At 56.6% G+C, this 11,906-nt stretch overlaps 1 protein-coding gene across 1 annotated transcript in view; it reads left to right on the top strand.

The window, feature by feature from the left end:
* Positions 1–11,906, top strand: part of TAF4 (TATA-box binding protein associated factor 4) — a 68,796-nt gene that overhangs the window by 29,896 nt on the left and 26,994 nt on the right. Inside the window, exons 2-3 of the mRNA XM_048222327.2 lie at positions 8,316–8,482; positions 9,650–9,769. Coding sequence (XP_048078284.1) covers positions 8,316–8,482; positions 9,650–9,769 — 287 coding nt within the window. The remainder of the gene's footprint in view (positions 1–8,315; positions 8,483–9,649; positions 9,770–11,906) is intronic.

Consider the following 11,906-nt stretch of genomic DNA (forward strand, 5'->3'; position numbering starts at 1 on the left):
GAGGGGTGCCGCAAGGAAGGCCTGCTGGAGCTCACGGCTCCTTGCCCACACGCTGCACACGTGCTAGCAGGGACGAGGGTGTTAGGCGAAGCGTGCTGGGCAGATGCGAGCGTACCAGAAAGGATGGGGCCGCCGGCTCCACGTGGGGGGAGGGTTCCAAGGCTGTGATGCTGGAGGAGAGCCTGGCATCGGTTGGGGAGGCTGCGTTGCCTTCCTGCCCTGTTGTCAGGGGAGTCGGCCGTGTCCTTTCTGGGGTCAGGGTTTTCCCTACACCTTCCAGAAGAGCAGTGACATCTGCAGTGCTGCTGGAGCCACAGGGCGGGGCCACGTAGACCCTCTTGACTCCTTGGTGTTTAGTAAGTGTCCGTGAGGTGCAAGGCCCTGGCCATCCCTGCACACGTGAGGCAGAATGGAGTGTCCAGGACTCGGCGTGGGCAGGTTCTGCAGAAGAGAGCTCTGCCTTGGCTCCGAGGGTCTGTGATGGGGCCAGAGGGATGCGGACAGTGCACGGGCTGCAGGGCGGCACTGGAAACCTTGAGTGGTGGACCTTGGGGAGGAGGGAGGTAGAGTGGCCCCAGAGGGCTGAGGGGACCCCAACCCTCCTGGCAGCCGGTCACCCAGCACTTGTTTTATGGTTTTAAGTGACAGTGATTCTAATGCTGACGTGGAGAACTGTGGACAGTGGAGCGCTGCGTGTCTCCTGAGACAGAAACACCCTGGGTGCATATTGACCATAGTTTTTTTCGCTTACATACATAACTAAACACGCCCACGGGACTGTCACAGAGGTCGGTCCCATGTGTTGCTCTGCAGTTGTCTTTTCATGTCGTGCAGCAAGGACACACATCCCCGCCAGTGCACAGTTGGAACGCATTCCTCTAGACGGTGCGTGGTGTCTCGGTGTGGACACGGCCTGTCGGCTGCACCTGTCCCCTGCTGGGCAAGTGTCTCACTGTGCAGAGACCCACGACTGCGGTCTCTGGGTCAGGGGACGTGCGTTACAGAATTGGGGCTCAGAAGAGCCCCTCGCCCAGGACGGTACGCCCTGCCCCCACCCGGTGCCATAGTGGATGCAGGTGAAGAGAGCTATCTTGTAATTGGCCTGTCTCTGCTTAGTAGTGAGGCTGAGCATCTTTGCTGTTTGGTCCTTTGTGTTGCTTTTGGGAATCACTTGATATGTTCTTTGGCCACTTTTTATTTACTAAAAGAAATTTTTTTGGAGATTTTATCTTCAAGTAATCTCCACACCCAAGGTAGGCTTGAACCCATGACCCTAAATCAAGAGATGTGTGTTCCACTGACTGAGCCAGGCAGGTGCCCCTTGGCCACTTTTTGTAAAGTAGTTAAGACATTTGTGGTTCTAGGTAACTTAGTCAACTTCTTGGACAAAATTCTGTTGATTACCAAAGTTCTGCCTGTCTGGACACGTTTGCTGCAAGAGAGAACCCATCCCCCATCCACGGTCTCCTCCCCCAGCCCGTCCCGTGGCAGATGGTTCTGCTGGGCTGTGTGAGCATGTGTGCACATCTGGGTGAGGTTCGCAAACACCGCGTCTGGAGAGTTCTAGGGGACCAACTGCTTTACAGCGTTCCTGTCCTGAGCGTCATCAGGATGACGGGGGAGAGGTAAACGTGATAGGTTGTGGAGTCCTGACTGAGCCAGGCCGTGGTCTGCGTGGACCCCCGAGGTGGTGTTTCCAGGTGCCAGTGACCCGCCTGCCCTGGGCTGTCGTGTTTCTCTTTCACGATGTGGAGTTGGCGCACAGCGCTCTGTTCGTCTCAGGTGCACGGCGTCGTGATCGGCAGCTCTATCACGCTGTACTCACCCCGGGTTTGGTTTTTTTGTCTTAATCAAACATTTCAGGTACTTTCTCTAACCTTTAGCATTTGAAAGCATTGACAGCGCATAACACCAGTTCTTTCTGTGTGCCTCAGCCAGAGAGAACACTAGCCGCTGATTCTGTTTTCCTTGGCCGATGGCCCCTCCGCTGGCGGGGCTTGTTTGCAGCTGGCCTGCGGACTGTGGCTGGAAGCCATCTTCTCCTCCCTGCCTCCTCGTGCGGACATTGGAAGGCGGCCTGTGTGGGTCGGTCCTGCCCCCAGGGAGCTTACACTGAGGGGACACAGCCTCTGGGAGCTACAGACACTGGGGTGGAGCCTGGGAGACGCTGGCTCACCTGAGGAGGTGTGCATGGGTTCTGAGGATGTGGGCCTTGAGCTGGCTCCAGAGGGAGTGGGGAAGAAGGAATGTTCTAGAATGAGGCCCTGTGGTAGGCAAGGGCTCTGCAGGCTGGTGTCTTCGAGGTAAGGCTGCAGAGGGAGCACGCCACGGAAGGGCCACCTTATCCCAAGAACGGCGGGAAGCCACCGAAAGCTGTTTGGCAGGAGGGTTCTGAACCACCAGTCAGCTGTGAAGGGAGTTGGGTGTGCTGCTGTGTCAGTAACTCATCACGTGTAGTCTGTACTTTTCCATTTTACGGATATGCCAGAATTGCTTGTCCTTTTATCTGCCGGTACACTTTTTGGTTGTTTCCAGTGTTTGGCTCTTACACATAAAGCTGCTATGAATAACTTGTGTGTAAGTGTAAGTCTTTGTAAGGGTGGCTCTTCCTTTTCTCGGGTGAACACCTCAAGGTGGAAGGGATGGGTCCCACGGCAGGGTGTGTGGGACTTCGTGGGTTGCTGCAGGACGCGTTCACAGCAGCGGCGTCTGGTAACTCTGGTTGCTGCACACCTGCGTGGGCGCGTGGGATGGTTGGAGTTCTGCTTGTGGTCGTGTGGCGGGTGTTGTCGGGGTGTCGCACGGGGGATCCATTAGTGTGGAGCATCTTCATATGTGCTGATTTGCTGTGTGCCTTTGGTGAAATGTCTCTGAGTCTGCCGGACATTTTTGGGAGAATTCCATGTTGTAGACACAAGCCTTTTCTTGGACTGTGCCTCACAAGGACTTCCTTTCATCCTGTGGTCTTTCATTCTCTTAGTGTTTTCTCAAGGGCAGAAGTGTTTAATTTTGATAAAGTCCACTTTACCAATTTGTTCTTTTTATGGGTTGTGTTTCTGGTGTTGTATCTAGAATATCTTTGCCTAATCCAAGGTCACAAAGTTTTTTCCCCCATGTTTTCTTCTAGAAATTTAGAGTTCTAGGGCTTATTACATTTAGATCTGGGATCCATTTTGAGTTGCTCTCGATAGATGGTGTGAGGCAGGGATCCATGTCCATGCTTTTTGCATCTGGTTGTTCACTTGTTCCCCATTTGTCAAAAGACTGTCCTTTTCCCATTGAATTGCTTTTGTACCTTTGCCAAAAATCATCAGTTGTCCGTGCTTGTACAGGCCTGTTTCTGGACTCCGTTCTGCTCCATCGATCTGTTCCAACTTTACACCAGTGCTGTCCTGCCTTGATCTCTGCAGCTTTCTAGCGCATCTTGGAAATGGGCAGTGTTAGCCTCAACTTCATTCTTTCTCATGGTTGTTTGGTTACTCTAGGACCTTGTGTTTGTATACGAATTTTAGAATCAGCTTGTCTCTTCTCACACGAAGGGCTGCTGGGATTTTGGTGGATTGCATTAATTTTCAGGTGCATTTGGGGAGAGTTGGCATCTTAACCACTGGCTTCCCCAACCCGTGAACAAGGCCTGGTAAAGCTCTTTGCTTTGCGTCTGCCTTTGCATTTCTCAGCCGTGTTTGTAGTTTTCAGTACATGCTAGGATGATTTAAAGTTCATGATTTGTGTTGTGCGGGCAGCTGCACGTGCTGGAACATGAATTGGGTCAGAAACTTCATCTTTAGCTAACTATTCAGAAATGCAGTAATGTCACTGCTCCTCACCCTTGAGCAACAGCATTTCCTCCTGTGTGATTCTTGCTTTGAGCCTTGAATTGCCCCCTGTACGCATGAAAATGAAAACGTGTAGGAGTGAACAGGCTTTGAGAGAGCGATGCCCTGTGTGTGTACTGTAACAGCACAGATGCCGCCTTAAGGAAGCAGGATGAGCTTCGGGGAGAACAGAGCCCCAGATTCTGGGGGGGGGGTACTTCATGCCCGAGGTCGTGCCCCAGCACGCTGGTGGGTCCTGCAGCATTGTCTGGTGGCACTCCAGGAGCCCAGGGGCAGTTTTCCGGAAATGATGGTCAACTTTGTGCAGTTTGTGGACAAGTGTGGGGAGCAGAGCTGCCGGAGCGGTGAGGCTGTGATGCTGAGCAGCTGCTCTTGAAGGACTGAAACCCTGGGACCAAGGTCCGGGTCAGCCCCACGTGTGGACCCTTTGGAGCCAGCACCCCGGCAGCGGTGCAGACCTGGAAGACACAGGAGCCCTGCCCACAGGCGTGCCTGACCCCTGCTCCCCCACTTTCTGGAGTCACAGTTCCCCCGGGGCTTTAAAAGGCAGAGAGCCACAAGAATAAAAGGGACCCGTGGGCCGTGATTTACGTCAGCTTTAGCAGTGTCCACACTAGCTGCGGTGTGGCGCGGGGGCCTGGGGCCGTTGCCTTGGGCTCCTGGGCCTCAGGGACGTACCTCCTCCTTCTGCGGCCACGGCCCAGGGCCGTCAGGTCCCTGGCCCTCCTCACCCTCCGAGGCTCTTCCTCACGGTCCAGACTGCGCTGTGGTGCGCAGCACTCAGGAATGAAGTCTGCAGCTGTGTTTCAGACTGAGCTTTGCCCCTTTTCTCGGCTCCTGTCCTGTCCTGGTTCTGGCTTTGGGGGACAGTTTCATTGTGCACGTGGTTCACTGTGGAGGGCTTTGCCTTTGGAGTCTTTGTGGACTCCCGTCGCCGTCTGACAGGTGACAGCACTGGAGAGCCTTGTGGTGGTGAGGGCAAGGGCAGAGGTCTGGTCCCTGACCCGGGCGACCGTTCCCTTCTCCTGTCATCACAGCCCAGCCGTTCCCCCGAGGGAGGTGCCCTCGCAGGCCCGTGTGTGAAGGGCTGTGGCCGGCCAGGCAGGGGGACGGTGTGGAGCCCACAGCTCCCACTCCCTGACTCCCGAAGCTTGTGTGGAGGAGCGTTCCCCAGAAGTGATGCCTTCCAGGTGGAGGTTCCCAGGCGAGTCCAAAAATGCCTGTTTAATTTGTAGCGTAGCTTTGGCTGACCTACATTTTGGTTAAAAATACAGTAAAAAATGTTGGTATGAAAGGGATCATGGGAACTGTAACATTGGGTAAAAACCTTGAGTTTATCTTAAACTCTGGTGCTTGAGGAAGGCTAGGATTCCTTTTGAAGAGCTGGCGGTCCCCTCGATGCTGAGTGGCGGGGACAGCCCGCGTGGGGTGCCCCGGCCTCCCACACGGGCGGCGCCAGGGTCTTGTGCGGGTGAGCGCGGGAGGCCCGGGCTCTGCCAGACAGCGGCCTTTGGAACTGCCGGCAGGGCGTTCATGCTGCACGTTGTAATTAAAATCTGAGCTTTCACAGCAACGAAACCCAGAAAATAGCCCAATAGCCCAAGCAATGAACAAATTATACATTTGTCTTCAAGTATCGTGTAGCTACTGGAAACTGTGTTTTTGAAGAATGTTCAATGACATGGAAATGGCTCGAGATATAGGTGGTGAGGGAAGGAAATGCCATGGCCCGCGTTCTCATCACCTCCATCCAAACGCATGTCCTCCACGCGCACGGTGAGTGGAGGGCGCGGGATTTCAGATTTCTCTTGTCCTTGTGCGTCCCCGAATTTCTCAGGTTTGCTGCACAGACTCCCTGTTCTCAGTGAGGTGTTACAATTATTAGAAAAGAACACCTGAGTTCTTGTCTGTTTACTCGGGGTGGCGGCTCCTGCAGACGGGCTGGTTTTGGCTTCTCCGTGTCCTGAGCACATGTGAGGTGGCAGCTCCAGGGGGAGGCCTGTGCATGGCTCCTGACCTTGCCTGTGAACTGCCTTCGGGGATTGGCCATCTCGGCTGGACAGGCTCTGAAGGGTCTTTGGAAATGGAAGGTGTGTATTCTGTGTCGGGTCAGACGACGAAGCCTGCCGTGTGCAGTTCCGCTTTCGGCTGCCTGGATGCGTGTGTGCGGAGTGCGCTGTGGGTGCGTTTGTGAAGAGGACGCTGTGGTGTGTCAGGTGGCCCCCTCCAGGCCCTCTTGGATCCCTCGCAGGCCGCGGTGGCCCCATCTATAAGGGGGCCTGGGCCACACCTGCGGGAGCCCTTCCTTGAGCCCAATCTTGCGCCTGCAGAGGGGTGGTGAGGGGGTGGCCTCCCGGTGCTGACTTGGAGGCAGAGTTCTGTTTCTTGGCCTTTGTAAGAATAGACAGTCCACAGCAGCTTATCTGTTTGAAATGAGTGGTTACAATGAGAGTTTACAAGATCCAGGACTGTGATAGTGTCATTAAAATGTGCCGTTTGATGCAGCTGTTGGCGTTGTGATTATCGCCGGGCCGTCGTGCTTTCCGCCTGATCAGTGACTGTAGTGCAGTGTAGTCGGGGACACTGGGGGGAAGTGTGTCTCCAGAACGGTGCCCGCCCCCGTGTGCACATGGCCTTCCCTCGGCCTCCGGAGCTGCGTGGCTGTTCTTGGGCTCAGAGGCACTTGGGGCCTTGGCAGCTGGTCCTTTCAGAGCAGCTGCGTCTGTCGTTCTCACGTGTCCACTTCTGCCCCACGCGGACATACTTTGAGTGCCGACGTGAGGTGAAGTTACCTGCTCAGGGTCCCAGGGTTGCTTCCTGGCACCCACTTCGGTTGTCACCGCAGGCATGCAGCACGGTGGGTGGCAGCTTTCTCACGCTGCTGTGGTGCCCAGCGCGCTGCCTCTGCTTCATTCGCCGTTAGCCACGTTGCTATTTCATGAGTGTTTCTTATTTAAATATTCCATTAAGTTTCTGTGGAGGGGATGCTTTAAGCAGAAAAGCACCTGACCGTTAAAGCACGTTCATCCACTGCCCTTTAACGAGCTTGAGGCTGGGGTGCTAAGTCACAGGTGCCTTGCTGTCCCCCATCACTCTTCCGTGGCACCAGCGACTGGCTTCCCGGAGTCCTTACGAGGAAGGAGTGGGGTCTCCGGATGGAAGGGTGACTGGTGACGAAGGAGTGCTGGGCTTGAGAGATTGGCATCAGGAGGAGTTGGCCCGGTTTGCTCTTTTGGGGTCCCCAGTGTGCTCACAGGTTCCCAGGTCTGGCAGATTTTAGCAGAGTGAGTTATTTGCAGCAGCTGGTTTTTGTTTTGTTTATTTAAACTTCAGTGTGGTTTATTGTAAAAGGGACGTTTTGGAGGGAAGCTTACTTATGGGGCATCAATGTGGTTCCTTTGAATCAGCGGTTGTCGATGTGAGCCCAGGGAGAGGCTGTTATGTTTCCATGTCATGCTGGCTGTCGAAGGAGCCAGGACCCAGAGGTTCAGGGGCTCCTGTTCGGTTCAGGAGGGAAAGCCCTGGTGCATGCTGCTTGGTGTGAGGCTCACAGAAGGTGCTCGGCCAGCCCCTCCTTCTCAGAGAGGACCCCCTTCAGTCCAGTCTGCGGGAGGCCGGTCTGCACGCGGTGGAGGTGCCTCCTTTCCTGCTGGAGCATTGCGGCCCTGGGCTTCTGTTGGGGCCTTGCGTGAGCAGGAGTGTGCTGTTTGTTACTCACTTTGTCCTGGGAAGTGTGAGTTAGACACTAAAATAGATTATTTCTAGTGGAATCTACAACATAATTGGTAGCTGGTTCTTGAAGCTAAAATTAATGCCAAATCTGACTGATTGGACTTGTTTTCCAGTGATTTAGCTCCAGCTCCGTGAAGTGTGAGTGGTTGTCCCTGTCTGTCTGTGTGGTGGGTGTCCCGGGCTTCACAGGACCCCAGGCTTTGGGCAGACTGTGTCTTCCACGTCCCAGCCTGGCCCGCTGGGCAGGAGAAGAGGCAGGGTGGAGAGGCCAGGCTGCCCACCTCAAGAGACGAGGAACGGGGCTAGGGGTGCTGTCACGACAGCTGCCACCCTAGGAACCTGGCCATGGCTGGGAGCAGTGGGGTGAGTGCTTGGCAGCCTGGTGGGGACAGTGCCTGGCCGTGGGGCCCTGTGACTGGCTTCCTCCCCAGAGGGGTGCGTGGCCCTCTCTGCAGGCCAGTGCAGGTAGCTGTGGGGCAGGTGGTGTGGCCTGTGGAAGGTTTGCTGCCTGGCCGACTTCTGAAAGAAGACTTACCTGCTGCTTGAATCCCGGGGAGAAAACCTTGTGTGCTTTCCCGTCTTGGATGCCGTTTCTACTGGGAAGTGTGTTTCGTGTTTGGAGACTGCATGTCTTACAGCTTCTCCTTTCTTCTCAGAGCCGCCAGCCTCCCCTGTGATAGGGTCAGCGCCGTCACCAGCCTTGGGGGGGGGGCACGTCTCCTGACGCCAGGTCTCCTTTATCCCCAGGTATGGTCCTCGTGCGGAGCGAGAACGGGCAGTTGCTAATGATTCCTCAGCAGGCCCTGGCCCAGATGCAGGCCCAGGCCCACGTGCAGACCCAGCCTCAGACCACCATGGCGCCCCGCCCTGCAACCCCCACAAGTGCCCCTCCCGTCCAGATCTCCACCGTACAGGTGAGTGCACGCGTGCTGGGCGGTGGCAGCCCGTGGGGTGTCTGGCAGGTGTTCTGCGAGGGCAGAGAGGGGCGGCCACGCGCCACCCACCGTCGGGAGGCTCTGTGGAGCTGGCTCTGCGTCCGCACTCAGTGAAACTCTGGCCTGGTTGCCTGGACTCTGTCCTGTCTCTTCCCTCCTCTCCCCGACTCGCCTCCTGTGCCTCAGTCTCCCCTTCTGCAAAGTGAGCCCTGCGTGCCTTGGCTGTTACTGTTGGGGAGGCTCCTCTCGTCAGGAGATTGTGTGAAACGGCACCCCTCCCCTCCACACATGCGGCTAGGCCTTTGGGGGTTAGCTCAGGGATCTCTCCCTGGAGATCAGGGTGGGGAACGGTCCCCCAGTGCAGGCGTGCTTCGTCCACATCCCAGCTTCCGTTCGTACGTGTGCCAGCACACTACCCGTGTCTCCTCTGTCTCCCGGTGCCTTAACTCTGTAGTCCTGACTGGTTAGCCAGTTAGTAACTGAGGTGGAGACTGGTGGGGGCTTGACATTCCTGTGATGTCAGCCATGTCCCCTGTGGAGGTGAAGCCCTGCACTGTAGACAGAGGCTGCGGTTGGGCTAGGAGACCCACATGGCGCCCCCTTACTATCCGGCACAGCTCGGAACAGTGTGCGCAAGGCCCGTGGGGCCGTGTGAAGTAAGGTGTCACTGTCACTTGTGCGTGTTACCGTCTGACTGCCAGCGCCACCTTGCTCGGGACTCGCGCCGTCTTTCCATCGGCTGGAGGTGTCATTGGGCCACCTGGTCAGTTCTGCAGCAGTGTGACCCATCTTTACACCCAGGGCGCATGCGGCTTGATTGTTTCAGTGCTGTGAGTAAGAGCGCAAGAAGCTTGCATGAGGACTGTTTCCCAGGGACGCGCGCTCTTTAAAGACCGTGTTTGGTAGACTTGGGTGAAGAAGTCTCGCGATAGCTTTATTACAGTACCTACGTATTTTGGTCGTACACTTTTCCTCTGGTAAGAAAAGCTTAGAATCGGGATGGCTCTGTTGACAACTGTAGCTTGAGGCCTGATGCGCCGGACAGAGTGTCCGGTTCTGTACTGGAGGGTCGATTCTGCTGTGCCGGGTGGCGGGGAATTACTGTCACCTGTTGCTCCTTTTAGATGATGCTTGCTTATTTTTCAGGCACCTGGGACCCCGATTATTGCACGGCAGGTGACCCCAACGACCATAATCAAGCAAGTGTCTCAGGCCCAGACGACGGTACAGCCCAACACGGCGCTGCAGCGCTCGCCCGGAGTGCAGGTGAGGTGGCCGTGGGTGCGGCACCCTCCGCGTGCAGCGGGGCCTCGCGGGGTGGGGTGCTGGGTGCTAAGCCAAGCTTAGCAGGAGGGCGAGTGTTTTTTCTCTGACTGCTGACACAGGACAGCTTAGGCTTCCCTTTCTTTAAAGCCACGTGGGTTTTTATACCAGCAACATGTTTAAAAGCTTCCCGCTCTGCTGGAAGTGTAATTAGAAATGTCACCTTGTTGATACTTAAAGGCATCTGTGAAGCAGAGGAATCCGTGGTTGGGATGGTGCGGGTGTGGCGCCCATGGCCCTGTCAGTGCTGGGGCGAGGGTGGAGGTCCCGTCTGAGAACCCGGCTCCTGTGGCTCGTGTGCGCCAGTGGGTGTAATTCCCACACCCTCTTCCTGGTGAGGCACAGACAAGTGAGGGGTCAGGGGCTTCCGGAACGGGCCTCTCAGGGCCCGCGTGCTGGCCACCCGGATGTCCCGCCTGCCCCGCAGCCTGTGCCCTTTGCCAGGAACGACGCCTAGTTCCAGAGACGTTCCCTGTCAGCCTGCTAGGGTTGGTGTGCGTCTTTGTTCTTAAAATGGTGCCTTCAGTGTGGGAAGGAGAGTGCCCTGGAGCAGGTGCTGGGCCCTCTTGGGGGGTCGTTTGGCTCAGCCTCTGATCTGGAAAGCTGAGGAGAGGAGCCGTGCACAGGCGAGGCTGGCTACTTCTCTTAGAGGGGAGGAGACCCCCTGGTCAGGGCAGCAGCTGGGTCTGGGCAGCGAGGTCGGAGCAGCTGGAAGCCACGTGGTTCAGGTCTGTTCTGTTCTTCAGGTGTTTGTGTGTCTCTGTCAGGAGTGCGCGGCGTTAGCCACTTTGTGCTGGGCATCTGCTGGGTGCGTGCCAGGACTGCGCTGCCGTCGTTGCTAACCCTTGTGCCATTCCCACCGCGGGGCTGGGGGTAGGGTCTGTTCCCGTTGCCAGAAGGAGCGCACGGAGGCCGAGAGTGGCGTGGGATGGCTGGGGGTAGGGGTGGGCGGGAGCCGGCCCCGCCCCAGGGCTCCCCTTGCTCTGGTGGCACCTTGTCTTCAGGTGCTGTTCAGTGTCTACATGGGTGACGTCGCTCTCCGAAGCCTCTGGAGGAGCACACGGGAGCTAAGCGGCGGCCGGCACGGGGCACAGGGACGTCCCGGGCTCCATTTGGTGGGCATTGAGTTTCAGTTACAGTGAAAGGCCCCTTTTCTGGCAAGGTCCCGAACCTCACAGTCCATTTTTGCATCAAATTTAGTGGAAAGTGAATTTATCAAAATAGGCAGACACCGTCTTGGTATCCTGTAGGGAAACACGTGTTTGTCAGACTGTCGGAAGGGAGTGCAAGGGGTGTATCTTGAGGTAGAGGGAAACCCCGACAGGATGAGAAGTACCCTAGCTCTTTCTGGGCATCCAGAAGCACCCCCGCTGTCCCCCCGGCCACCCGGAGACAGCTGCTCGGTGCGTCCTCCCACGCCTGCTTTCCTTTGAAGCGTGTGTTCGGCAGTTCTGGTTGCAACAGTGGTGCGTGGGAACGTTACGGGTGAGAGAGGACGCGCGGGCTGTGAGGAGCTCACTCGCCATCTCCTCCCGCTCACACTCGTCGCAGGAGACCAGTGCCCGCAGCCGGGGTCCCTGGGGGCCAGAGCGGACTTTGGCCGGTGCTGGCGTGGGTTGCAGCTGCTGCCCGCTGGCAGAGCAGACACACGGCACGCGGGTGTGCTCGGGGACGTGGTCTCCGCGTGCAGAAGCCGCAAAAAAGTAATGTTTGGAAGGTTGGGAGAGACGTTGAAGGCTATATTTATAAATTGGAAGTGTCTAGGGAGACAGACCAGTAAATATTGTCGTGATGGTTCACGTGGAATGAAACCTCGGGTCGCCAGAGATGGTGTTGGTGTCTAGCCGCCATCGGCCTCCATGAGTGTCTTCAGTAAAGCAGCCCCTCCCTCCTCACACACACTTCCCCTCGGGGTACAAATCTGCTCTGAAAGCCCCTTTCCATGATGTTTCTTGATGAGACCTGCCTGTGGAGAACAGAGTGGCCGGTCTGGTGGCAGAGGCACAGCCTAACCCCCGCCCCCTGCCCTGAGGTGACACTGGTGACATCCTCACGTCCCCAGCCTTCCCTGTCTCTAGTC

The sequence above is a fragment of the Ursus arctos genome, unplaced genomic scaffold (assembly GCF_023065955.2).
Source record: "Ursus arctos isolate Adak ecotype North America unplaced genomic scaffold, UrsArc2.0 scaffold_16, whole genome shotgun sequence".
NCBI classification, from domain to species: domain Eukaryota; kingdom Metazoa; phylum Chordata; class Mammalia; order Carnivora; family Ursidae; genus Ursus; species Ursus arctos.